Source organism: Misgurnus anguillicaudatus, chromosome 4 (genome assembly GCF_027580225.2).
Source record: "Misgurnus anguillicaudatus chromosome 4, ASM2758022v2, whole genome shotgun sequence".
Lineage (NCBI taxonomy): Eukaryota > Metazoa > Chordata > Actinopteri > Cypriniformes > Cobitidae > Misgurnus > Misgurnus anguillicaudatus.
Window position 1 is genome coordinate 31,039,101 of NC_073340.2, and position 27,189 is coordinate 31,066,289.

Here is a 27,189-nt window from a genome sequence, read left to right on the forward strand (position 1 = left end):
CCAGGCCCATCTGAAGGTGTCATCAGCAGAGAGAGAGGTCTGAAGCTGTCTTTCAGCTGTATCTACCACCAAACCCAAACAGTCTCCATGGACATCAACCCTCTGGAGAGGTAGTGCGCACTTAATTTAACTATTTCCCTGCCATGGACGAGTAATTCGTCACTTAAGAGAAAACATTTGCGTGAAAAAAAAACGTGTTCCTGATGAGTTTTTATGTTAATCTGTAATACCGCGATTATCCACTAAATGGTGCACTTACCCAATTTATATAAAAAATGAAGCAAAAAGTTATTTATTGATTTTACACTCTGTGTATGTTTTGATAATCATTCTGAATCTGATCTCTAACAAAATTTCTTCATAAAAATGCAATTATTTCAGTGTTTTGCTAAAAAATTACTATATTGATTTATTTAACTCATCTTTATTATGAACCATTTTGACAGCCGAATACACAGAACATTTCAGGGTGAAGGGACGTATCAGGTCAGGATGGTTCCTTATCTGGATGCTGAATTCTCAGTTCCCTTCAATGGAAGTGTGGGTGTGCTGGTGAATGAGGAGGTTTTTGTTGAAGTTGGTGTTTATGGAGTTGACAGTGATCAGTTTGCCTCAGTGATTGACGGATGTTGGGCTACACCTGTGAATGATCCTCTGTCATCTCTCCGTTGGGATCTCATCACTGAAGAGTAAGACAATGATTTGTGTTTTGTAAAAGGTCATCATTTCTATGATATGTTTTGATATGTTGGTTATCAATATTCTCAGGTGTCCCAATCCACATGACAACACAGTGAAGCTTCTGCAGAACGGCCTCTCTACATCCAGCCGTTTCTCCTTCAGGATGTTCGTCTTTACTGCAGACTCCAATAAGGTTTACTTGCACTGTAAAGTTCACCTTTGTCTCCGGACCAACAATGACTGCTCAGCTGTAAGTTCACAAATCCTCCTACCGTTTAATTAATGAAATGTTTATTTGGTCATAACATCTCCTAAAGATGTACTATAATTTCGAACAAAAGGTCAGGTACAGAGATGTATTTTTGTGTTGCAGGGATGCAGCATGGTTTCTTGTTTGGCTTCTTTTTAGTTAACAGTATTATTGTGTAGGCTAAGTTTGGAGATGACATAGACTTCAGACTTCAATGTGTTAAATTGCAAAAAATCAGATCAGATGCATAAAATTTAATGACATTGTATTCAGATGATCTATTTAAATCTTTAGCACTGTTACCCTGGACATCACATGAGAGGGCACAGATCTGTTGACTTTCATGACACTGCCTCCATATCTATGGGTCCACTGGTCTGGTCTAAAGGAAACTCAGGTAAACATTTATGCTGAGTCCCAATTCGCCTACTTATATTACGACCTAAAAGTATGTACTGTTTTTGTGAGGAAAACGTACATACTTTTGAGTGTGTAGCAAAAAAGTATGCACGTTCTGGGACATACTTCGATGACGTCATGCAACGTGAACGAAAACGTGGTTGCCTAGTTAGGCACACCATGACTGTTAACAATATTTCATTCATTCTTATAACTTATGTCCAATATAATTTTATTTACTATTCCCATTTTTTTTCCGCATCGTTTTTTCACAATACATTTTACAATGTGTTCTACCAAGTTGAGGGGTGAAGCAGAGTGTCATTAGACCCAAACGCAGGTCGTCAGGGAGGCAGCTGGTTCTGACGTTCATGTCAATGTGTGTAACGAAAGCTATTTATTTTTAAGTCAAAATAGTTTATAGTATAACTATTGTTTAACGTATTTTATACTTAATTTTATACTTATGTATATAACTCAAAAAAACCCAGATGAAAATGAACCATGCTTTTACTATAGTAAAAGTGTAGTAACCATATTTCTTTCGTTGGACTAATAAAGTATTACTACAAATATGCAAGAAGGTCAGTGAGGTTGCTACTCCCTCTCGCACGCAATGGGTTGTGGGCAATATTAGCCCTTAGTGTGTGCATTGATCTGCACTTCGAATTCTAACCGGAAATAGTAGACCATCCGGGTATCTTTGGGATACTCATTTCAACATACTACAATTTGGGACGTACTAATTTTAGTTTCGAATACTATTTAGGACGGATAGTATTCGAATTGGGACTCAGCATTAGTTTATGTTATGACTGTGTCTGATGCTTTTATCAAAGCAAAGGTCAGTGCTTTCATGTTTTACATTCTTATCTGTATTGTGTTCACTGGGAATTAAAACCATGACATGTATGCCTCTACAGAAATTCTTCATTCTTTTTCTATTATTCTCCATGCACATTATTATGGTACACTGTAAAAAATAGCTGTACAGTAATTATGCAGCTGGTTGCCAGTAACTTACTGTAGAAGATAAAGACTAAAAATGATTAATGTTCATTTAACTTTGAACAAACTGTTGCCAGTAAATACCATAAATGTAAAATCTACAGTAAGTTACTGGCAACCAGCTGCCAGTACTACTGTAATTTCTACAGAATCTTTTTAGAGTGTACAGATTATGCAGATTTTAAAGAAATATTTATTTCTGTTTTACACATTTGTCATGTGTTTTCTTTTCACAGATATTTTCGCCCCATGAACCAATGAAAAGATCTCGGATTATGTTACTGATTATTTTGTTTAGTTTTGAGTGCCTTCTTTATCTTCTAGCAGAATTTGACAAAGAAAGACAGAATTATAATTATTTTCTGCTTTAAATGCATATGCATTTTTGGTTACTCATATCTGTTGATATTAATAATATATAAAGAATTAATAACCTAATTAAACTTTTTGTTTAATTGATTTGCATTGATAATGTTATTGATAATGGGCTTTACGGAAAGTCCTGGGTCATAATTTGTTTAGTATGGTGATATAAGATTATTGTTTTTATTTTTTCCAACTTGTAACACTTTCTTTTCAAACACTTTGTCAAATAAAATAACTTACTATCATTATTAATACTTACGTTTTTGTAAAAGGAGCAGGATTGGTCTATAATAATGTACAATATTGGTTGATACTGATGGTAGTAATGGAAATTATTAATGCTTTTGCCATTTTCATATAGTCACCATTAAACACCTGTGATTTTTTTAAACCTTTTTTATTGAACAATTTACAGTAATATAAATACTACAGCAGTGCATCCAAATAAAAACTCGCCGAAAAACAAAACAAAAAAATCACAAAATTAGATAATTTAAAAGAAAAAATAAAGACATTGTTGCTGGGTGGGAAATAATATATAAAAAGCTGAAAATAATGACATGCCTTTAGATGCCCTTAAATACTCTAAAGCATGTAAACATTAGTGAATTGGCGAACGCAAACCTTACTAAATCGCATTGCGTGATTCATTTAACCTTCATAAACACAGATTTTCCTGTTTACATAATAATTCCGTTGGGGGTAAAATGACCCCAGAAATTGAAAGGGTGCTAACAAAAATATATACATTTTTAATGATACAAATAATATAATGTTTTCCATCCATACATTAATGCTGCGTGTTGGGAGATACAAACTAATTTTATACCCGTTTACCACTAAAGTAATCAACTACACCATTAGCTTGCATGTAAATTTGCACCTAAATTTTCATCTTAATTTGATTTAAATAGTTTGAAGATATTGATCTAGATGTTATGTGTTGAATTCAGCCATCTGCTGTTTAGAAAAAAAAAACATAAAAGAATTACAATTTAGGAAATAAATCATTTTGACCAGCAGAGGTCCATAGAGACCTATTCATTTCACTGGATGTGGCCAACTGCTCACATCACTACTTTAGTGATACATTTTGTGCAGTCTCTAGTAATGAGCTGAAGATTTAAACCAGGTTTTTCTAATGAGGGAGACATGCAAAATGTGCAGTACCAGTGGTCCTCCAGGACAGGTTTGAAAACCCCTGCATTAGAGCACACCACTTTACATAAGGGTTAAAGGATTAGTCAATTCAAAAAAAAAAATCCAGATCATTTACTCACCACCATGTCATCCAAAATGTTGATGTCTTTCTTTGTTCAGTCGAGAAGAAATTATGTTTTTTTTTTAGGAAAACATTCCAGGATTTTTCTCATTTTAATGGACTTTAATAGAACCCAACACTTAATACTTAAATCAACACTTAACAGTTTTTTTCATCTGAGTTTCAAAGGACTCTAAATGATCCCAAACGAGGAATGAAGGTCTTCAGCAGGAACTGGTACTCTCTCTCATGATCTCTCACTGTTTTCCTTCACATTTGAAGGTTTCCCAGTGATACAGGCATAAGGAGGCAATGGGAAGTTGCTATAAAACGGGAGGGTTTTGTTGTGACAGAGTCGTCAAAACTCTGTAGCAAAGAATATAGAAGAACAAGAGGGGAAACTCTGATTCGTTTTTGGCAACAGCTATTTGGAATGAAAATTCTCACAGCCAATTCATTGAATTGAATTTAATACCTAATTACATAAAATACATAATTACGTAAAAATTACATAAAAATTGTGTACTTTTACTTTTCTTTAGTAAAAGTACTAAAGTACTTTTTAAGTAAAAGTAAAAAAGTAGATGTTTAATGTACTTAAATGTTAAATATAAACCAAAAACTTGAAATTATGAAATGTAGTGGAGTAAAAATTATGATAATATGCTTTGGAATATAAGTTTTCCAAAGAAAAACACTGATAAAATACAGATACTTAAAAAATTACTTCATGTAGAAAGTAAAATATTTTAGAAAAATTAGGGGAGTTATGATTATTCCTCATTAGAAATGAATGCAAGGGAGCGCACTGGAGACCCATCCAAGATGGCGGCCGCGTGATACGTCAGCTCCAATAGGCAGCTTAGTCTACGAGGTTTCTACGTATATAATGTCTATGCTCAGAGTCATGAGTGTTTATTCCATTGCTAGGGTGCTCATATTTGGTTGCTGTGGACCTGCCTTAATACCACTTGGCATCCACTAGTGATTACCCTCCGAGTCACAAATAAAACGGTCCAACCCCCGTGTTTCTATGATGTTCTGATGCAGAGATATAACGATTTGTTTATTCCGTTGCTAGGGTGCTCATATTTGGTTGCTAGGGGCGTGGCTTGGGAGTGGCCAATGATGTGGCAAGTGATTACACTCCGAGTCACAAGTAACCCCTGTGTCTCTATGATGTTCTGATGCTGAGATATAACTGTTTGAATTTTATGTTGCTACGGTGCTCAAAAGTGGTTGCTAGGGGCGTGGCTTAATACCTATGTAATAATCCTGAGAGACTGATTGGATGCCTGAGTAAAATGAGCCCACCCCCATGTCTTTATGACACCCCCTTTCGGAAATCCTTCATCCGATCGCTTATAAAAGATATAGCACCCATCCCGTCAATAAGCCGGTCGATTTGAGCCCTCTTTCGTGCGACTACAGCAAACCGTGCAGGACGAGTTACGCGCCGAAATAAGAATAATAATATCCCTGAGCAATAGCAATAGTGATGCTTTGCATAAATGCAAGCACCAATAATGAATTTAGTGCTTTAGTGACAGAGAAATACCAGACATCGTTGCAGACTGACTGAGAATGTAACCGTGTCTTGAAAAAAAATATTTTTGAATTCTTTTTGATTCTTTTTGCAATATCACTCTTGTAGTTGTGAGATATGGCTATATGCATCAGCATTGCGACCTCACGCCTCTAGCCTAATCACAGCCTTCCTGGTATACAATTACATGACTGCTCTAGTGATACTGAGTTCTTATACACTTATACAACTGTTTAATGCACAAGTTTGTAGATAAATCAAAAACATTAAAAGCCTCTTTTGTATGAAACTACTTCCTTTCTCCATGGCCTTGAAGCCCATGATGACAGGTAACTATTTCAGCCATTTTTTGAATGTCATAACTTACTGCGCAGGGGTGAGCATGTTTACAGCACATGATGGAACCAGGAAGAACACGAGACTGCAGGCAGCTGAAAAATGATCTCTCAGATATGCGTGAAAAACAAATTGGTTTAGCTGTGCTAATAGCTGGTAGCATAAAGTGTCAAAAAAGTGTCTCCAAAATTGTCACCAATTTTATGTAAAAAATACTCCGCAATGGTGTTGAAAGACGAATTTGCATTGCTTGCCTTAAAGCATATTAAAAACACTACACAGACATAAAAACATATACCAACTTAACGGTACAACACATTTGGATTTTAATTAATTGATCTGCTGTGAGCATACTGAGGTGTGTATGTATTTTAGTAAGCTGCCATTGTATTTACAGTTTTCATCAGGCAAAAAAGTGACTCAATTATCGTTAAAGGCATATTAATTTTCTTAAAAGAAAAATCCAGATAATTTACTCACCACCATGTCATCCAAAATGTTGATGTCTTTCTTTGTTCAGTCGAGGAGAAATTATGTTTTTTGAGGAAAACATTGCAGGATTTTTCTCATTTTAATGGACTTTAATAAACACCAACAATTAATACTTAACTCAACACTTAACAGTTTTTTCAACGGAGTTTCAAAGGACTATAAATGATCCCAAACGAGGCATAAGGGTCTTATCTAGCAAAACGATTGTCATTTTTGACAAGAAAAATAACAAATATACACTTTTAAACCACAACTTCTCGTCTAAATCCAGTCGTGATGCGCTAGCTTGACCATACGCAATACGTCATCACGTCAAGAGGTCACAGAGGACAAACGCAAAACTCCGCCCCAGTGTTTACAAGTCTTGAGAAAGAGGACTGTTCCTACGTTGTTGTATGTCAACTGATACTAATTAATGTCTTTGTGTCAGTTTATTGTTTAAAATGGTCCGCAAATGTGCGTTTTATATATGTAACACGTGACCTCCCTACGTCACTATGCATTTACGTTAGGTCGCGCTGGACCGGACCTAGACGAGACGTTGTGGTTTAAAAGAGCATATTTTTATTTTTCTTGTCAAAAATGACAATCGTTTTGCTAGATAAGACCCTTATGCCTCGTTTGGGATCATTTATAGTCCTTTGAAACTCCGTTGAAAAGAACTGTTATGTGTTGAGTAAAGTATTAATTGTTGGTGTCTATCAAAGTCCATTAAAATGAGAAAAATCCTGCAATGTTTTCTTCAAAAAACATAATTTCTTCTCGACATCAACATTTTGGATGACATGGTGGTGAGTAAATTATCTGGATTTTTCTTTTAAGAAAATTGAATATTCCTTTAACACTTTTTATTGTAATAGGTTGTAGTTAACATTAGCAACTAACATGAACAAACAATGATCAATATAGTTTTTTAGCATGTATAAATTCCTGTTAATGTTATATGTCAATATAGCTGTTCATGTTCGGTCATGGTGCATTAATTAATTTAAACAGTTGCTTGATGCTTGATTTTATAAATGTATTAGTAAGTGCCAAAATTAACATGAACTAAGATTAATAAATGGCATAGAAGTATTGTTCATTGTTTGTTCATGTAAGGTAATACATAGCTAAGACAAATGCAACCTTACTGTAAAGTGTTACCAAATAATCTTGAATTACCTGTTACTTCAGTTATGATTAATCTACATTGTGTTGTCATGCTGTTAAAAGCTGCTTGGCAGCATGTGACTCCTGTTCTGGTAAAAAGAGACTTGCTAAGTGCTTTAATGTTTTTTAAATGACAAGTGTCAGATTTCTGTTCATCAATTAATGACCAATGCATGAATGAACAATGCTGTTGTATTTACATTATATAAACTAATAAATGCTGTAAAATATGTTGCTTATTGTCATGTTAGCTAATTAATGTTGCTCATCATGCCAAAAACAAAAAACAAAAAAAAAACAATTGGCAAAAGAGCATTTATGTTTGAAGCCCCAATAGATTGGAATAATTAACATGCAGACATTAAATCTATTAAATAATTTTGGTTGTTTAAAGGATCTTTAGCATCTTAACACATGCTACCATTGAAACGGTCACTGTTATTATCTTATATATTTTTTTTTTTTTATTATTACTGGTATTAGATTTGATGTTTATTTTTAATTGTATTTTGTTGATTTATTACTGATTATTTGTGTACCTTGATGGGGTAATGTTTGTCTTTGTTTGTTTTGTTGCTTGCTTGTTTGTTGTTTGTAACTGTAATTTTAAATTAAATGATTGTAAATGTTTGTAAATGTAATTGTGTACATTTGTAACTGGTTATGTAACTTTGAATGTTAAGACCCCCTCAAAAGTGAAATGGTACATCTCAAGGGGTTTATCCAAACGATGTTAATGAATGAGAGCTGGTATTACCGTGTTAATGTGTGGTATCTAAGGCTGTTCAAGGAAGTAAACTTACTTAATTCCAGGGATGTCAGACACATTCAGGACTGTGTACGCGTGAAAAAATTCACTTTTTGTAAAGAGGTACTTCTGTTCCCGTAAAGATCCTCCCACATTATTTAAAGAAAAAAACAAAGAAACATCTAAGACCCAAAAAAATCAGCATCACTTTTTATTCTGGAGAAACAGCTGAAGAGAGATCTCTGTGAGGTTGCTCTGCAGGGTTTGTATCTCAGGTAAAGTCTTGGGTATAGTTTTGTATTAGTTTATCTCATACATGCTTTTGTTGTTTAATATTTTTCAAAATAAAATTATAAGATTACTTGAAATAAGTGAACTAATGTAAATGTGCAGTGCAGGCAGTAAAAACTGTACTTTATACATACTGGGGTGGTAAAAAATGTCTTATGAATTTATTTTTAATTATATTTCTTTTTGTAATATATTTAATTTGTAGTAGTTTTCACAACTTTAATTTATCTATCCATATAATTTTTATTAATTGCTTACTGATTATTTTTTATATGTAGAATGTGAACAAAGTAATGAAAAAGAGAAAATAAATTGCAAACTTTGTTTTTACAGATCGGTTTGAGATCTTCAGAAGAAATCTGAAACAATGAGGTTTCTAATCTCATTGTGTGTGCCGCTACTGTTGCTGATTTATGGTGAGAAGAATATACTGTATCACATTTTAAAACAAGACATTGTTGAATGTGAAATGACTGAATGTTGCTATTAAAATTAATGCTTGGATTTTACATTTTTAACAGGTGAAACAACCAATGGGCAAACATCAGGTACAGTAGGCTAATCGTTCTTCTTACTTTGACGTAATTTATTATTATTTGATTTGATATCATTTGAATTTGATTAGATTTTGTTATCAAATTGGATAAAAATACATTTCCTACAAAGATTGTAGCTCAAATGTGAAAGCATATTTACCACATACCATACCTGGACGAATTCTGGAAAGGCTGAATGTGAAACAGATTAACCTAGATTGTTATCAACGTGTTAAACAGGTTTAACATCTATATGCCCATTGTTTCTGCGTTCTGGATGCTTTTACTTTTCAGTCGCACAATCACACGCAAGTTTGTTGTGGCAGTGTGAACATGAACCTGTTTATGGGTTTCAGACATGTGATTTGTATTGTTGTGCCGCTGTCTTTAGAACCCACTCTGTGCAAAACGCATTCGTGATGAATCTACAACCACAATTAAACAAACCATTTAAGACGCATGAGAACTGAATATTTGGTTTATTGATAAAATTGCACTAAAATAAATATGAAAGCATGATTTATATTTTTTATTTTGCAACAGATCTGCATGCAACCATACTAGATACAAATGCATAAAAGTACAGAATAACTTGCATGTATTTTATAATCAATGTTTAATTAATTGTATAATATTTTCCCTTATTTCTATAACGTCTCATTCTACTTGTTGTTCTAAAATATATTTTCTAAAAAAATGTCTGTATACTCCCTCTGCAATATGAGCCAGTTTTAACTACCATTAGGTAGCCCGACTGGAAACATTAAACAGGTTATTTGATATGTTTGTGTTTATGTAGAAAACATATTTTATACAAAACTATATACATTTACATATTAAATTAAAAGTTTGGGTTATGTTCTAGAATTGAGAACCCTAAAGTCTTATTGTTAATGTAGTTGTAACACATATATTATTTTAGGGCACTTTTATGAATGTCTTTATTTTAATGTAGGGAAGCTGTATGAACTGTATTTGTTTAACTTTACTGTATTGTTTAATATTTTTAATTTTCAATGCACTTGATATTCAATAATAGAGAATGAACTTTAGAGTATGGATGTGCCATTTCACTTAATGCATCGACTTTTCAATCTTTCATCAGCTCCTTCCACCACTATTACTGACCCCTGCTACGACTATATCTATCTGGACGATCCTTGGAGAGCCATTGACTTTTCATATAACCAGTATCCATCATGTGATTATAATGTGAACTGGTATGGCTGGTACAGGCTTTTCCTTAACGGACAGGATGCTCACATGCCAGAGTCATGTGTTAGCAATGGCATGTGTGGATCTTATTATCCAATGTGGCTCAATGGTCGTCACCCACAGATTGAAGATGGAGTGGTCACCCGGGACGTTTGTAGTCCCACATGGAATGACTGCTGTGGTTACAGCTCTTATTCCATAAATGTCAAAGCTTGTCCTGGAAATTTTTATGTTTATGAGTTTGTCAGTCCATTGTACTGTGGAACATATTGTGCAGGTAGACTCCTTTCCTCTTACACACTTTGTACATCACTTTATTTATACATGTAGGGCGTCTTTAAAAATGACTGATGTGTAATATAAGTATTTTCCTGATACCAGATGTTTTAGGTCTTAACCCTTCATCAGAGCCTATAACAGTGCCACAAACACTACCACAAATCTTCACAGGTAAACAATAATACTTTCTCTCGTGCCATTAAAACTCTGAATCTGAATTTCCTGTTTAATCTTCTTGTACATAAGGATGTAGTACATGGGTGTCGGAAGCAAAAAAATGTGGGTGGGTCTATTCGAATGGACTTGACTGACAGCATTTTGACAAATGAAGAGACATATGAGCTTAATTAGATAAAAAGTGACTGGGTCCAATGTAATTGGTCTTAAAAAGTGTGTGGTTCTCAGTGTTGGGGGTTACGCATTATAAGTAACGTGCATTACGTAATAATATTACTTTTCTGAAGTAACGAGTAAAGTAACGCATTACTTTATAAATTTACACGTTAATATTTACACGTTATATTTTTAAAAAAAGTAACTTTTTAGCTTAATGAATTCAATTTAAACATAAAATAATGTACTGAATTAAACTGAACATATTAAGGTAGAATTACGCATTCTGAACAGTTTGAGTCAAAAAACGGAGATGGCAGGCCAGAGCTTGACATTTTTGCGATCATAAAAAACACCTGCGAGGCCTGAAAGAGATCAAGCCTTAGCCAAGTAAGATAAAGTAATGCAAAAGTAACTTAAAAGTAACGTAAGCATTACTTTCCATGAAAAGTAATTAAGTAACGCAATTAGTTACTTTTTTGGGGAGTAACTTAATATTGTAATGCATTACTTTTAAAAATAACTTTCCCCAACACTTGTGGTTCTTATCCGCCCATGTAAATTATTGGTAACGCTTTGGAGTAAGATTGTATTTGTTTACATTAGCTAATGCATTCGCTAACATGAAATAACAATAAGCAAGTTTTCCAGCATTTATTTAACTGAATCTCCACTTCCGAGAAGAAGCGAATTTCATGAAGCAGATTTATGATATTGAAAAACTTATTTTCCAACAGACAATTTCCTCATTGATCCTTGTGATAGCTACACCGTGTTGGATGAACCATGGAGAGCCACCAGCCATAGATATGCTGCCAATTTAATGTGTGACGCTTCTGTCAGCTGGTCCGGCTGGTATCGTCTCTTCATTCGTGGTCAGAGCGTTCAGATGCCAGACACGTGTGTTGATGAATTAAGCTGTGGTACTCATGCACCTATGTGGTTAAATGGTCAACATCCGAGAGTTGAAGATGGCGTGGTCACTCGAGAAGTCTGTAATCACTGGAACAACAACTGCTGTTATTTCTCACCCAATAATATTAGAGTGAAAGCCTGCCCAGGAAATTATTATGTCTATGAGTTTGTCAGCCCAAATTTCTGCTATGGGACATATTGTGCAGGTAAATACATTGTTGTATGTCCTAATATATATTTCATTAAATACATAGTCTAATCTTTTTAAAGTTGCCCAAAAAATTACCCCCCCCCATTCTCTCTCTCTCTCTCTCTCTCTCTCTCTCTCTCTCTCTCTCATTGTTTTTACTTTTATATATCTGTCTGCCTGCATGTTGGCATGCCGTACATGCAAATACGTTTAATACATTTGCTATACAAGTTAATTGTTATTTTGTTTATTTGTATGATTTTTTTGTTTTGTTTTTAAGAGGACAGGAACATCACCATTCCTACTGTCAGTCCAACGACAACTGGTAATGTAACATTATGTCCTGTATTGATAACAAAATGGCAATGAGAAATGTAGTTGTATACACACTGCCATTTATCTTAACATCTTAAGAAAGTATAGGGCAGTTTTCCAGACAAGGATTGGATTAATCCAGGACTAGGCCTTTGCTATATGAAGTAGTTTCTTACAAACATAAATTACAAAAAACAATACTGGTGTGCATCTTTAAAAAAAAACAATGGCACTGATTTTTTTAAGACAGATTTTCAGTTAAGACAACTCAAACATGCATTTTAGTCTTATGCAATGAAATGAATTTTTACGTTTAGTACACATGCATTTGATAGTTATTTGATAGTAGTAAAAATATGGTTACTGATGTAAAACCATGGTTTTGCTTATAGTAATCAATACTGCCCTACAAAGCGAAAGCGCAGTAACTACGCATTTGGTCAAAATTGAGTTAAGGGTTAAAATGGGCTTTGTGAGATCTGTTGTGTCTTGTGACAAAGTCTCCTGGTTAAATTTTGTCCCATTTCAGAGAAATGTGTGTGCCAAAATTGCAGTAACATGTTTGACTGGCTGGTGTAAAAAACTTTAAAGCCATTTTTCTCAGTTTCAGTGTTTGCGTAGATACTGCACTTAGCCTTTGGAGGGCAGAATACACACACAAAAAACCCGAAACCGCCCTTATGTTTCTAAAAGAAAATGAATTTTTATGCTTAGTACGCATGCATTGATAGTTACACCAAAAATGTTTACAAATTTGAGCCATCAGTTTATTAAGATATTCGGCAGAAGTTTTATCCCATTGAATGTTTATCACTAACAGTACCAAACAAAAAGCGCTCCATTGTTATTTTGGTCCTGTATCAGCACTGTTGATGCCTTTTATCAAGTCAATGTCTGAAACTGTTTTGTATTATAATTTGCTAACGTGAATTTTGACCCAATCAACTACAGTGTCAACCTGGCTGGAATTGATCTTGTTTAATGTTTTCCAAACTGACTCTCTCATCGCTGACCCCTGCTATACGTATACAATGCTTGATGACCCTTGGAGAGCCATTGGACAAATTTACTATCAGTACATGTGTGATTCCCTTGTCAACTGGTCCGGCTGGTATCGTCTCTTTATCAACGGTCAGAGCGCTCAGATGCCAGAAACATGTGTTGATGTGTTCAGCTGTGGCACTTTTGCTCCACTTTGGCTAAATGGTCCTCATCCAAGAGTCGAGGATGGTGTGGTAAGCCGACACGTCTGCGGTAACTGGGACAACGAGTGCTGCCATTTTGAATTCTATCCTATGAAAGTAAAGGCCTGCCCAGGCGATTATTATGTCTACAAGTTTGTCAGCCCAACTTACTGCTATACAGCATACTGTGCAGGTAGATACATTTGCCTAATGGTTTGTCTAAGGCAGTGTTTCCCAATCCTGATCCTCGAGTACCCCCTTCTATAATGTTTTTGATGCCTTTATTTAAGACACCTAATTTAACTCATTCACTTGTTATGAAGACATTCTGGAAGGAAGAAGATAATGTGTTTTACAAAAAGAGATAACTGGGATGGGGGTACTTGAGAACCAGGATTGGGAAGCACTGGACTAAGTTATATTTGTTTATTTTTTTAAATTAACTAGTATTAATCAAAAATTTTTAGTTCTCAGGGACAGTAACTATACGCTTGGCACCCCACAGATCCCCACAACTGGTAAGTTATGAGTTGTGTCCTTTATTTGTTATGCTAATTATAGTCTGAATGAATAAGCAGACATGTAGTCATGGAGCTACTGATATGGAAACCTACAGCACCACTGATATAAAATATTATAACCTTATATTTTAAGGTAAATGATTGCATTGCAACAATGATTGAATTGACCTCAAATTAACTTAATGGGTTAATGGAGGGGTCTGAAATTGTCAACGTAGGTGCAGGTCCACTGTGAGAGACAGTGAAATCCAGAAAAATCCAGAAATCACAATGTATGGTTTTTTAACTATTTATTTGTATGATACAGTTGCAAATAAGTATTTGAACACCTGTCTATCAGCTAGAATTATGACCCTCAAAGACATGTTAGTCTGCCTTTAAAATGTCCACCTCCACTCCATTTATTATCCTAAATTAGATGCACCTGTTTGAGGTCGTTAGCTGCATAAAGACACGTGTCCACCCCATACAATCAGTAAGAATCCAACTACTAACATGGCCAAGACCAAAGGGCTGTCCAAAGACACTAGAGACAAAATTGTACACCTCCACACTCTTACGAAAATGAACCATGGTTTTACTACAGTTAAAACCAAAAAAACATGGTTACTGTAGTAAAACCAGGGTAACCACAAAATAACCATGGTTTTGACTACCATGGTTTTCAAAAACCATAGTTAAACCATGGCTAGTGTAGTAAAACCATGGTTTTGCTCATAGTAATCAATACATCAAAAATTTTTCGTAAGGGCAAGGCTGGAAAGGGCTACAGGGAAATTGCCAAGCAGCTTGGTGAAAAAAGGTCCACTTTTGGAGCAATCATTAGAAAATGGAAGAAGCTAAACATGACTGTCAATATCCCTCGGACTGGGTCTCCATGCAAGATCTCACCTCGTGGGGTCTCAATGATCCTAAGAAAGGTGAGAAATCAGACCAGAACTACACAGGAGGAGCTGTTCAATTACCTGAAAAGAGCTGGGACCACTGTTTCCAAGGTTACTGTTGGTAATACACTAAGACATCATGGTTTGAAATCATGCACGGAAGGTTCCCCTGCTTAAACCAGCACATGCCCAGGCCCATCTTAAGTTTGCCAATGACCATTTGGATGATCCAGAGGAGTCATGGGAGAAAGTCATGTGGTCAGATATAACGTTTTGGTCATAAATCCACTAAACGTATTTGGAGGAAGAAGAATGATGAGTACCATCCCAAGAACACCATCCCTACTGTGAAGCATGGAGGTGGTAGCATCATGCTTTGGGGGTGTTTTTCTGCACATGGGACAGGGCGACGGCACTGTATTAAGGAGAGGATGACCTGGGCCATGTATTGCGAGATTTTGGGGAACAACCTCCTTCCCTCAGTTACAGCATTAAAGATGGGTCTAGGCTAGGTCTTCCAACATGACAATGACTCGAAGCAGACAGCCAGGATAACCAAGGAGTGGCTCTGTAAGAAGCATATCAAGGTTCTGGCGTGGTCTAGCCAGTCTCCAGACCTAAACCCAATAGAGAATATTTGGAGGGAGCTCAAACTCTGTGTTTCTCAGCAACAGGCTAGAAACCTGACTGATCTAGAAAAGATCTGTGTGGAGGAGTGGGCCAAAATCCCTCCTGCAGTGTGTGCAAGCCTGGTGAAAAACTACAGGAAACGTTTGACTTCTGTAATTACAAACAAAGACTAACATTGACTTTCTCAGGTGTTCAAATACTTATTTGCAGCTGTATCATTCAAATAAATAGTTAAAAAATCCTACATTGTGATTTCTAGATTTTTTATGTCTCTCACAGTGGACTTGCACCTACGATGACAATTTCAGACCCCTCCATGATTTCTAAGTGGGAGAACTTGCAAAATAGCAGGGTGTTTAAATACTTATTTTCCTCACTGTATATATATGTATTGCTTATAGTAATCAATACACCAAATATAACATGCTTAATACACTTTTACCACAAAAGCATGGTTAATTTTCCTAATGATAAACAGGGCAAAAATTAGTCTGTACATTTCATAGACTTCTAACTATAGACAAAAAAGTTACCACATTTTTTTTGGGTTATTGGCTAAAGTAGGTTACCAATTGGATGACTATATTGGTTCAATTCAATAGACTGTGAAATGAGGGGTATTGGTTGATTAGGTATGCATAACCCAAATATTAATGTTGACTCTATAATCTGTAAAACACTTTTACTAACCCTTAATTGTTGTCTCCGTTGATTCTGTTCTCTTAGCACCTACAACTCCCATTCCTGATCCATGCTATAATTATAACACTCTTGATGACTCCTGGAGAGACATCACTCAATACCAAAACCCAAGCTATGGACAAAATGACTACCTTGTTGACTGGAGTGGGTGGTATCGAATGTTTTTGAACGGACAAAGTGCCCAGATGTCCGAGTGGTGTGTGACCTACACCTCGGGATGTGGAGGTGATACTGGACTTTATCTCAGTGGTTCTCATCCACGACTTGAAGATGGAGAGGTGACGCTTGAAGTCTTGGGAACATATATGTGGTACCCTTACATGTGTGGCCAATATAGATCCAATCCCATTCAAGTCAAAGCTTGTCCTGGAGATTATTATGTCTATAAACTTGTCAAACCTGATGTGTTAATCCCTCGGCCCGCATACTGTGCAGGTATGGTTTTACTTTGACTTGTAGAAATCTGACCCTGAACAAATTACATGGATATAATAAACATAAAATTGGGAAACGCTGTTCTATGGCATCGCTGTGAAGAATCTTTTAAGCACCTTTATGTTTAAATTGTTAATTTACAATTCCATTAGATCAAGTGTCAGCATTAAACAATATTTCTCTCCATGGCAGTTGCTTTCAACAGCATTAGCAATGATCCTTGTTACAACTATAAATCGTTGGACCGTCCCTGGAGAGCCTCAAATGAAAGTGGATTGGCAATTTGTGATGAGTCTTTCTCCTGGAATGGCTGGTACAGACTTTACAACAATGGGATGAACATTCGGATGCAAGAGAACTGTGTTAGTGCATACAGCTGTAATACTCAAGTTAGTCTGTGGCTTAATGGTCCTCACCCTCAGATAGAGGATGGAGTGGTGACACGAGAGGTCTGTGGAGATGTAGGGAATGGCTGTTGTAGTTACAAGTCAACGCCCATCAGAGTCAAAGCCTGCCCAGGAGATTATTATGTCTATGAAATTGCAAAGCCACAGAGATTTTGCTCAGGATATTGTACAGGTAGTGTTTTGTTGTCGTTGTTGTTATTAAAAGCATTCAAATTTAGTATCTATTTCAATGTTGTTTAAAATTATTTTTTAGATCCAAACACAGTATCCCCGACGGTTTCCCCAACTCCACCAGGTGCCTTTACAGGATCTCAGAGTAGGTTTCCACAGTAAAAACACTTGCATGACAAATCGGCAAACAATCAACAAATTATTTTAAGAATAACAAAAAAAAATGACATGCATTGGCGTACCCAGTTGTACATGACCTTGAAATTCTTCTACCATTGCATTACTGATTCAGGCAACTTCTTTCTCAACAGCTACAGTTAACACGGATTACGACGCCTGCTATAACTACAACATTCTCGACAACTACTGGAGAAGCGCACTCAATATCTGGCAACTGTATGGACAGATATCCGGAAATGATGACACAGTTGTTGAATGGAACGGCTGGTATCGACTCCTTCTTAATGGATCCAATGCTCAGATGCCTGAATGGTGTGCAACTTTAATGTCATGTGGAGGTTTCAGTTCTCTGTGGCTTGGTGGTCCTCATCCTCAGCTAGAAGATGGAGTTGTTACTCGTGAAGTCTACGGTACTCAAAATGACCAGTGTAGTTACTACAGATCCAACCCGATCCAAGTCAAAGCTTGTCCTGAAAATTATTACGTCTACAAGTTTGTAAAGCCAAGGCAGTCAATCCCATTGCCTGTATACTGTGCAGGTACAAACATTTTCCTTTATATTTTACTTAATATGTTTTATGACCTCTCACATTACACACTAATTGGTTTACTAATTCAGCATTTTTTAAATTTGTCATTAGTTCCTTCCAACACTGAGATTTACGACCCATGCTATGACTATACCAGCCTGGATGACCCTTGGAGAGCGACCAGCTTTTCTAATGTCAATGGAAATTGTGATTATAGTGTGAACTGGAATGGCTGGTACAGGCTTTTCGTCAATGGACAGAATGCTCACATGCCAGAATCATGTGTTAGCAGTGGCATGTGTGGATCTAATAACCCCTTGTGGCTCAATGGTCCTCACCCACAACTAGAAGATGGAGTGGTCAGGCGGGAAGTATGTGGTCCCACATGGAATGATTGCTGTGGATACAAATCTGTTCCCATACAAGTCAAAGCTTGTCCAGGAAATTATTATGTTTATGAGTTTGTCAAGCCCCTGTATTGTGCAAGTTATTGCGCAGGTACTATTTTCCCTTTTATATAATTTGGCAATTTACATCGTTGAAAAATATTGCTGATATTATTTTTAATCATTTTCTGACTCTAGATGACCCAAGCTTTCACAGGACAACTACAACAACATTGCCAACAGTTCCCATCACTGGTAAAGTATTGTACTGTTTCTCTCTCCAACATTTACACCAGTCAGTGTTTGTATACCAGTCAAAACATTATTTTGTGCACAAGTCTTTGAAGATTCTTAATTCAGCAATTGTTTGTCATGTCTAAATGAAGAGATACTCTTGCTACCAAATCTTTGCTAAGTCTTTAAAAGATTTAAAACTAGCTTATCGGATGTACATTAGAGTTTTTACAAAAACTCAGTATAAGAAATATATGATACATAATTTCTCAACAATTTCCCATCACTGTTCCTTCCTTAGACCCCTGCAACAACTATAACGTGTTGGATGAACCATGGAGAGCCACCAGCAATTACGTCAACTATTTTGATATGGCCAATGTAAGATGTGATTCTTATGTCAGCTGGTCCGGCTGGTATCGTCTCTTCATTAATGGTCAGAGCGTTCAGATGCCCGACAAGTGTATTGAAATCCTAAGCTGTGGTACTCATGCACCTCTGTGGCTAAATGGTCAACATCCAAGAGTTGAGGATGGCGTGGTCTCTCGAGAAGTCTGTAATCACTGGAACAACAACTGCTGTTATTTCTCAACCAATACTATTAGAGTGAAAGCCTGCCCAGGAAATTATTATGTCTATGAGTTTGTCAGCCCAACTTTCTGCTATGGGGCATATTGTGCAGGTAAATACCTTTTTGTATGTAAACTCTGTGCCCTTGTCGATGTTTAATAGTAAACACCATTTTCACAATATACAGCATCCATCCAATCCTATTAAAGGGAAAGCTTGCCTAGTCAACTATTATGTCTATGCTATCATGTCTATGCCAGCACTGTACAGATAAGCACATTTCCATGTGCAATTTGTATACTAAACTTTGTATATTCAGTATCTGGGTCTGTGTTGATTAATATTTTGTATTTTTTTGCAGATGATAGCACCATTGAGACAACTGTCACCCCATCCACCATCCCAACTGGTAATGTGGTGTGGCTTTTTCTACTTCTTTTTTGGCTAAATTAATAAATGTAATGTATGTTTCATAGGCAGGAAAGTTAGAGTATTTGTGTATATGCAATGTGCAAACCACATTGTAATGCACTGTAAAGCCGGGGTCACACTACAGGATCCGGGACAATTAGGAAATCTGATTGCAGCACACATAAGGAGAATCTTTTTTTGCTTAAATCTTAAACATGGTCACACTACGAGATTTGAAAGTCATTGTGCATCACACGCTACAGCAGGGGTGGGGATTCCTGGTCCTGGAGGGCCACTGTCTTGCAAAGTTTTGCTCCAACCCTAATCAATCACACCTGAATGTCATTTCCAAATCCTACTAAAGCCTTTGATTGGGATTTTTAGGTGTGTTTGATTAGAGTTGGAGCTAAACTATGCAGGACAGTGGCCCTCCAGGACCAGGAATGCACCCCTGCACTACAGAATAGTATTCAGATTATCACGCAAAAGCAAGCGCTTCACATCACCTCATGTGTAGCGAATGTAAACGAATGGAGATTGTGAAACATTTATTATTACCTTTAATGCTTACATTTGCTTGCTAGTACGCTAACAGATTTCAGGTAACGGATTTCGCTAACAGACGCTAACTCACCTGGTGTGTTTACAACCGAAGTGATTTCTCATCAGCTCTTGTTTTTTTAAACGTTTTCACGGATGCGTTATTCAGGCAGTCTTGTTGTTTTCTCTCTTTCACAAGCTGTTTTTCTGACTCCACTGTCGACCAGACCTGCACACATCTTGTTTCACAATTTCAAAAATCTGTTGACCAATCTGTTGATCATCAAAGACCATTTCAAAAGATCTGTTGTTAGCCTCTGTCTCTCATTGGCTATTGTGAAAGTACAGATTGTATCTTACCCTACCTTAAACATGTTTGATATGATCAGGGTGGCCCTGATATGCTTGTGAGCAGTTCAGGAGGTGTAAGATGTTCTGTAAACATCACACATTACATGATAATCTGAGCCAAACATCAGAACCGATAAATGGACCCTGATTTCTCTTGCATTGTCGGGAGGGAAAAATCTCGGGATAAATTGGGCCGAAAATCCTGTAGTGTGAGCCCCACATAAGTCGATCTGAATAAAAGCGTCTGCCAGGTGCATTCATGTTAATGTAAACATAAAGACCTTAAATACAATGAAATGACACGCAGTAGTTAATTGAGACCATGGTCATAGATGCTCAACAAGTCATTTCAGATGGCAAAATCATCATTATAAAAATTAACCATGGTTTTACTACAATAAAAAAAACCATGGTTAGTGTAGTTAAACCATGGTTTTGCTGATAGTAATCAATACACCAAAAAAAACATGGTTAATTTTCGTAAGGAATGGTCAAATCATATAGTGGACATAAGTGATGTTTAAAGGGATGGTTCACCCAAAAATGAAAATTCTTCCACTGTTTCTCATCCTCGTGTTGTTCTAAACCTGTATGAAGTCCTTTTTTTTCTGATGAACACAAAAGAAGATATTTTGATTAAGGATTGTGAGCACGCAGCTAATTGTAACCATTGACTTCCATAGTAGAAAAAAACAAATATGATGGAATTCAATGGGTACCATCAACTTTGTGCTTTAGAATCTCTGGAAATCAAATCTTTATGCTTCAATAATTGTCATTAGTGAAGCATTAATGATTCATTAATTGTTGTTAATTGCATTTGGTACTACAGAACAGTTTGTACTGGTAGTTCAGTATGATACATTTTGTACTAATCTGTAAGCTAAAAACCATAAGTCACTTTTGTTCTTTGTTTTCTAAAAAACTGTGACATCCAGTGACCCATGCTCTAATTATAATATGCTTGATGACTATTGGAGAGACATACACCAAACCCAATCCAATAACTTGGGAAATGATGACCGGCTGGTTGAATGGAATGGCTGGTATCGTCTGTTTATAAATGGACAAAGTGCTCAGATGTCTGAGGTGTGTACAACTTACACAGGATGTGGAGGTGATACTGGACTTTATCTCAGTGATTCTCATCCACGAATCGAGGATGGAGAGGTGACGCTTGAAGCCTTGGGAACTTTTATCTGGTACTTTTACATGTGCGGCGCCTACAGAACACATCCCATTCAAGTCAAAGCTTGCCCTGGAGATTATTATGTCTATAAATTTGGCAAACCTGATATGTCAATCCCTCGACCCTCATACTGTGCAGGTACAGATGTCTGTATGAATTACATGGTTATGTATAAATTACATCACCTTTAAAATTCTAACAAACACTTCTTTGTAACAGTGGCATTCAACAGCATAAGCAATGATCCTTGTTACAACTACGAACCTCTGGATCGTCCCTGGAGAGCCTCAAATGAAGCAGGATTGTACATTTGTGATGGGACTTTCTCCTGGAGTGGCTGGTACAGACTTTACCACAATGGGATGAACATCAGAATGGCAGAGAACTGTGTCGGTTATGGGGGCTGTAACACACAATACAGTCTGTGGCTCAATGGTCCTCACCCTCACATTGAGGATGGAGTGGTGACCCGAGAGGTCTGTGGGAGCTTATGGGGAGACTGCTGCTTACATACATTTATACCCATCAGAGTCAAAGCTTGCCCAGGAGATTACTATGTCTATGAATTGCCACAGCCACATCAAGACTACTGTACAGGATATTGCACAGGTACGGTTAATTTGAGTATTGTAGTGTTCTAAATACTTGAAATTGTGTTTTAAATTTTGTTCTTCGTTTGTAGATATCAACACTATATCTGAGGTAGTTTCCCCTACAACTCCAACTTCAATTAATGGATCTATCACAACATTGAGTAAGTTTATGCTGTCAGAATAATTGTTGATCTTGGTTAACTCATTCCCCGCCAGTCTTTTTTTTAAGTTGACCCCCAGCATATTTTGTGATTTTCACAACTAACTACTAATCCAAAAGATTTCTGTCTGAAATAAGCGTAAACTCTCTGATGCGCCTCACACTGTTTTCTGGATAAGTTGACAGATTTAGCATTGAGTTCGGCATTAGGGGCTTTTAAAAAATTCTACTCAAACTATTATTTTACACTAATTTGAGGGGTAAAAATGGTTAGGGTTTGAGTTAGAGGTAATTTGGGCTTTCTTTGATTAAAACTTTGATACAGGACCAACAAAAAATGTTGATCCAGGATCACATCTTGTGAAAACACAATGACCCTATAATGACGGGGTGGGGGGCTTAGCTAAGGAACCCCCATAATCTTTGGCATAATTTGAACTCTGAGGCCAATGATATTCTAACGTTAAAATCCATAGTTATCTGTGCAAATAAATAAAGCTGTTAACAAGTGTCTGAAATACAAAAAAATTTAATTTTCTTTTTAATCAACATGTTCCAATGACACAGATTATGATCCGTGCTATAACTACAACATTGTAGACGACTATTGGAGAAGTGCACTTATGTATTCATATGGAAATGCATCTGGACATGATGACACACGTGTTGAATGGGACGGCTGGTATCGACTCTTTCTTAATGGATCCGATGCTCAGATACCTGAGTGGTGTGCAGGATACATGTCATGTGGAGGTTTCAGTTCTCTGTGGCTTGGTGGTCCTCACCCTCAGCTAGAAGATGGAGTTGTTACCCGTGAAGTTTTTGGCAGTCGGTATGAGCAGTGTGGTTACTACAGATCCAACCCGATCCAAGTCAAAGCTTGTCCTGAAAATTATTATGTCTACAAACTCAGAAAGCCATATCTATCGATACCTGTCCCTTCATATTGTGCAGGTACAATTTTGCTTCCACAATCTTGATATATTGTAACTATTCACAGATATATGAAATGTGATGTCTGATACAAAATGTATCAGCATTCTTTGGAGGTTTCAATTGTCAATTTTTAAATAAGCATATTTTATATCTTTCCCATAACAGTTTCTATCTCGACTCCGAGCATTGACCCCTGCTACAACTACACAGGTCTGGATGAGCCTTGGAGAGCCACCAACAATCCTTATTATAATAATTACTTTGGTGTAATGTGTGATTATAATGTGAACTGGAATGGATGGTACAGACTTTTCATCAATGGCCAGAATACTCAGATGCCAGAGTCATGTGTAAATTATGGCATGTGTGGCACTTATTACCCACTTTGGCTCAACGGTCCTCACCCTCAGGTGGAAGATGGAGTGGTCACTCGACAAGTGTGTGGTTCCTCACCATATGACTGCTGTGCTTACAACTCTTATCCCATACAAGTCAAAGCATGTCCAGGAAATTACTATGTTTATCAGTTTGTCAGTCCGCTGAGTTGCTCAGCATATTGTGCAGGTTTGTACGTTTTACTGATGTTCATTCTGATCAACTTTTTACTTTTTTGATATTGATTTTATGTAAAATGTTTTCTTATCTCAGACGCTACAAACTTCACCCAGACAACAACACCTACAACAACAACAACAACAACAACCACAACAACAACAAGTAAATAATAAAAAAACAAGAAAATGCTGTTCAATGTAGTTAGTACCCAACATCTGTGCGTGCTTTAGAGCAGGAAATGTAACGTAACATAACGTTAATTCAATTTCAATTCAGTTTTATTTATATAGTGCTTTTCACAATTGTTTAATTGTTTCAAAGCAGCTTTACATTAATAGATTAATTTCTACAATTAGAAATTAATTTGTTGCCTCTGAAATACCTTTTTAAATATATTCTCATATATAAAGGTTAAAACTATATATATTTTCAAATTCAAAATATATTTAATTAAGCTTTACTTTGTACAAATGTATTTAGCATACAGCATAAGTATTTCACACATCAGCATTTTTATCAGTAAGGGGATTTCTAAGTGGGCTATTGACACAAAATTTCCACCAGATGTCGCCATCAAGCCAAATATTGAATTCACACAAAGAAATCAGAACATTTAAGTATACAAGTTGAGTCATAATAAATAAAGTGAAATGACACAGGGATAAGTATTGAACACACTTTATTTAATACTTTGTAGAAAAGCCTTTGTTGGTGATTACAACTTTTAGACACCTCTTTTTTGGAGAGACCAGTCGTCTGCTTTGCCAGGAGTGATTCTGGCTCATTCTTCCACACAAATGGTCTTTAAATCTTGAAGGGTCCTTGGGCCTCTTTTATGAACTTTGATCTTCAGTTCTCTCCATAGATATTCTATGGGATTTAGGTCAGGAGATTGACTGGGCCATTCAAGCAACTTGATTTTCTTTCTTTGAAACCACGTCATTTTTCCTTGGCCTTGTGTTTGTCCACCCTCTTTTCATTTTCAGCTTTCTGGTAAATGGCAGCAGATTTTTATCCAGAATGTCCCGATATATTTGGGGTCTTGGACAGTGCCATTTCTTCTCCAAACATGGTGTGTAGAATGACTGCCAAAAAAGTTCAATTTTGCTTTCATCTGACCTTACTATAGTCTCCCAATCATCAACAGGCTTCTCCAAATGCCCTTTCCCAAACTTCCCAAACCGAGCCTCAACATGCTTTTTGTTCAGCAATGGAGTCTTGCGTGGTGAGCGTGCATGGATGCCATGGGGGTTCAGTGCATTACTTATAGTTTTCTTTGAAACAACAGTACCAGCTGATGCAAGGTCTTCCTGAAGTTCTCCCAGAGTGGTTCTTGGCTCTTAGAGAACTCTCCTGTTTATTCTTTGGACTCCTCAGACAGGGATCTTATGTGGAGCACCTGATCATGGCCGGTTTATGGTGTAGTGATGCTCTTTCCAATTCCAGATAATGGCCCCCACAGTGCTCACAGGAACATTCAGCATTCTTGAAATGCGCCCTCTAACCATTTCCCCATTCAACAACAAGATTACAAAGATCTTGAGTGAGTTCTTTGCTTTAACCTATCATGAAGTATTTCCTGTGTGCCTCCTGGGTAATGAGAAGAGTTTATAGGCAATCAATTATGACTAAAGCAGCTGATATCATTTAGTACTGATAGTGGGCAGGGTTTCTCTCTCAATTTTGACAGATTGCAGGTGATGACCTGGCTTTCTATGCCATTTTGCACTTTGTTATCTTCATGTGTTTAGTGCTTATTCCCTGTGTCATTTCACTTTGTTTATTATGACTCAACTTGTATACTTAAATGTTCTGATTTCTTTGTATGAATTTCTTTGTATTTGGCTTGATGGCTACATCGGGTGGAAATTTTGTGTCAATAGCTCACTTAGAAATCCCCTACTTATAAAAATGCTGATGTGCCAAATACTTATTTTTTTGCCCGAGGAATTTGTATTTTTTTGCTGTATGGGACACTTGTAATAGCACGTTTTATTTAATAAATCCCTATCACATTCATGTTAATCTGAGGGATTGACCCCTCCCAATTGCACCCTAATTCTGACTCATTTTCTGTTGTTTTAGCTGTGAGAGATCCCTGCTTTGAACTCAACTGTACTGTGGATGAGTGGTGTGGAGAACAGAATGGTGTTTACGGCTGTTTCTGTAACGGGGATCACCCCATATCTGACCCTGGCAATTTCGGTTTGTCTAACTCCATTATAAACTTATAACAAACATGCAATGAGTTAATTGTTTCTGTTTAATCAATGTCGATAATCTGTTCATGGGTTTTACTCCTCAGATGTCTATGAGACGTGTGAAAGCAGCTCTGGGTTCGTGTCTTTGTCTCGCTGTCAGCTCTTTGAAGCTGGTTTTCCAACTGATCTCTTACACCTGAATGATCCCAGCTGTAAAGGAACTGTCCAGAATGGCAGACTTGAGTTCAGTTTTGATAACAAAGAACACATCTGTGGTACAAGTCTTGTGGTAAGATTCACCAAGTACTCTACTATGGAAAACTTACCAATCTTACCTACCAGCATGGAGCATGCGTGCCGCCATTTTAGAGCCTTTAATGCTTACAGTGTTGTTTACATTTAAACATGACTTATTGATCTCTAAATATTCTAAAAGAAACTGATTGTTTTCTTTCACAAACGTTTTGGCTTATTGCTTTGAGAAATATAGTAGCTGCATTTCCATTACAGATTTGTACAAAACTTTAGCATTATGTCCTAAATGCAAAAAAAAAAAAACTATTATAAAAATGATGCCGTTTTCATGAACCTATGTGACTTTTCCTCTTGCAATTAGTCGTTCCAAACATCACGCCACCTGATAAAGGTTTTATTATTGCTGCATCCGAAACCACCTACTTCAATACAATAGTAGGCGAAAAGCAGTAGGCGAGGCGAGTACTATGTCTGAATTCATAGTATTCCAAAAACAGTAGGCGAAATGTCCCCAGATAACATACTCCTTTCGGTTAGATTTTGAAGTGTGCATATAACGGACACTTCACTATCCCATGATGCCCCGGGAGAGGAGTTATCCAATTAAGAAGAAGAGGCATGCGACAGTTTTTGCACTGGAATGACATGACGTGATGACAACGTATGTTGTGAACATGGCGAAAGTAGTATGTCCAAATCTCATTCATACTACCAGAATTCATACTATACAGTACCTACTGTTTTAACGGTCAGTAAGTAGGTACTTCATCTCATTCAGTACGTACTGTACAGTATGCGGTTTCGGACACCGCCTATCACATCCACCGCACTAGGCATGGTTTTTAACCAAA

At 36.7% G+C, this 27,189-nt stretch overlaps 1 protein-coding gene across 5 annotated transcripts in view; it reads left to right on the forward strand.

Moving 5' to 3' along the window:
- LOC129420802 (uncharacterized) overlaps nt 1-27,189 on the forward strand; it is a 47,923-nt gene that overhangs the window by 18,053 nt on the left and 2,681 nt on the right. The window contains exons 1-25 of one of the 5 annotated variants that reach the window (XM_073867143.1): nt 8,397-8,514; nt 8,864-8,946; nt 9,052-9,078; nt 10,172-10,558; nt 10,663-10,731; nt 11,631-12,014; nt 12,279-12,318; nt 13,305-13,690; nt 13,965-14,015; nt 16,259-16,669; nt 16,862-17,248; nt 17,330-17,392; nt 17,559-17,966; nt 18,069-18,455; nt 18,542-18,586; nt 18,855-19,259; nt 19,509-19,551; nt 21,373-21,776; nt 21,858-22,247; nt 22,321-22,392; nt 22,959-23,345; nt 23,493-23,891; nt 23,976-24,044; nt 25,968-26,087; nt 26,188-26,372. In XM_073867143.1, the coding sequence (XP_073723244.1) occupies nt 8,898-8,946; nt 9,052-9,078; nt 10,172-10,558; nt 10,663-10,731; nt 11,631-12,014; nt 12,279-12,318; nt 13,305-13,690; nt 13,965-14,015; nt 16,259-16,669; nt 16,862-17,248; nt 17,330-17,392; nt 17,559-17,966; nt 18,069-18,455; nt 18,542-18,586; nt 18,855-19,259; nt 19,509-19,551; nt 21,373-21,776; nt 21,858-22,247; nt 22,321-22,392; nt 22,959-23,345; nt 23,493-23,891; nt 23,976-24,044; nt 25,968-26,087; nt 26,188-26,372 (5,568 nt within the window). In that variant the 5' untranslated portion in view covers nt 8,397-8,514; nt 8,864-8,897. Of the gene's footprint in view, nt 1-8,396; nt 8,515-8,863; nt 8,947-9,051; nt 9,079-10,171; nt 10,559-10,662; nt 10,732-11,630; nt 12,015-12,278; nt 12,319-13,304; nt 13,691-13,964; nt 14,016-16,258; nt 16,670-16,861; nt 17,249-17,329; nt 17,393-17,558; nt 17,967-18,068; nt 18,456-18,541; nt 18,587-18,854; nt 19,260-19,508; nt 19,552-21,372; nt 21,777-21,857; nt 22,248-22,320; nt 22,393-22,958; nt 23,346-23,492; nt 23,892-23,975; nt 24,045-25,967; nt 26,088-26,187; nt 26,373-27,189 lie in introns of those variants that run through there. The other 4 variants (XM_073867144.1, XM_073867145.1, XM_073867141.1 and 1 more) reach the window with 4 other exon arrangements.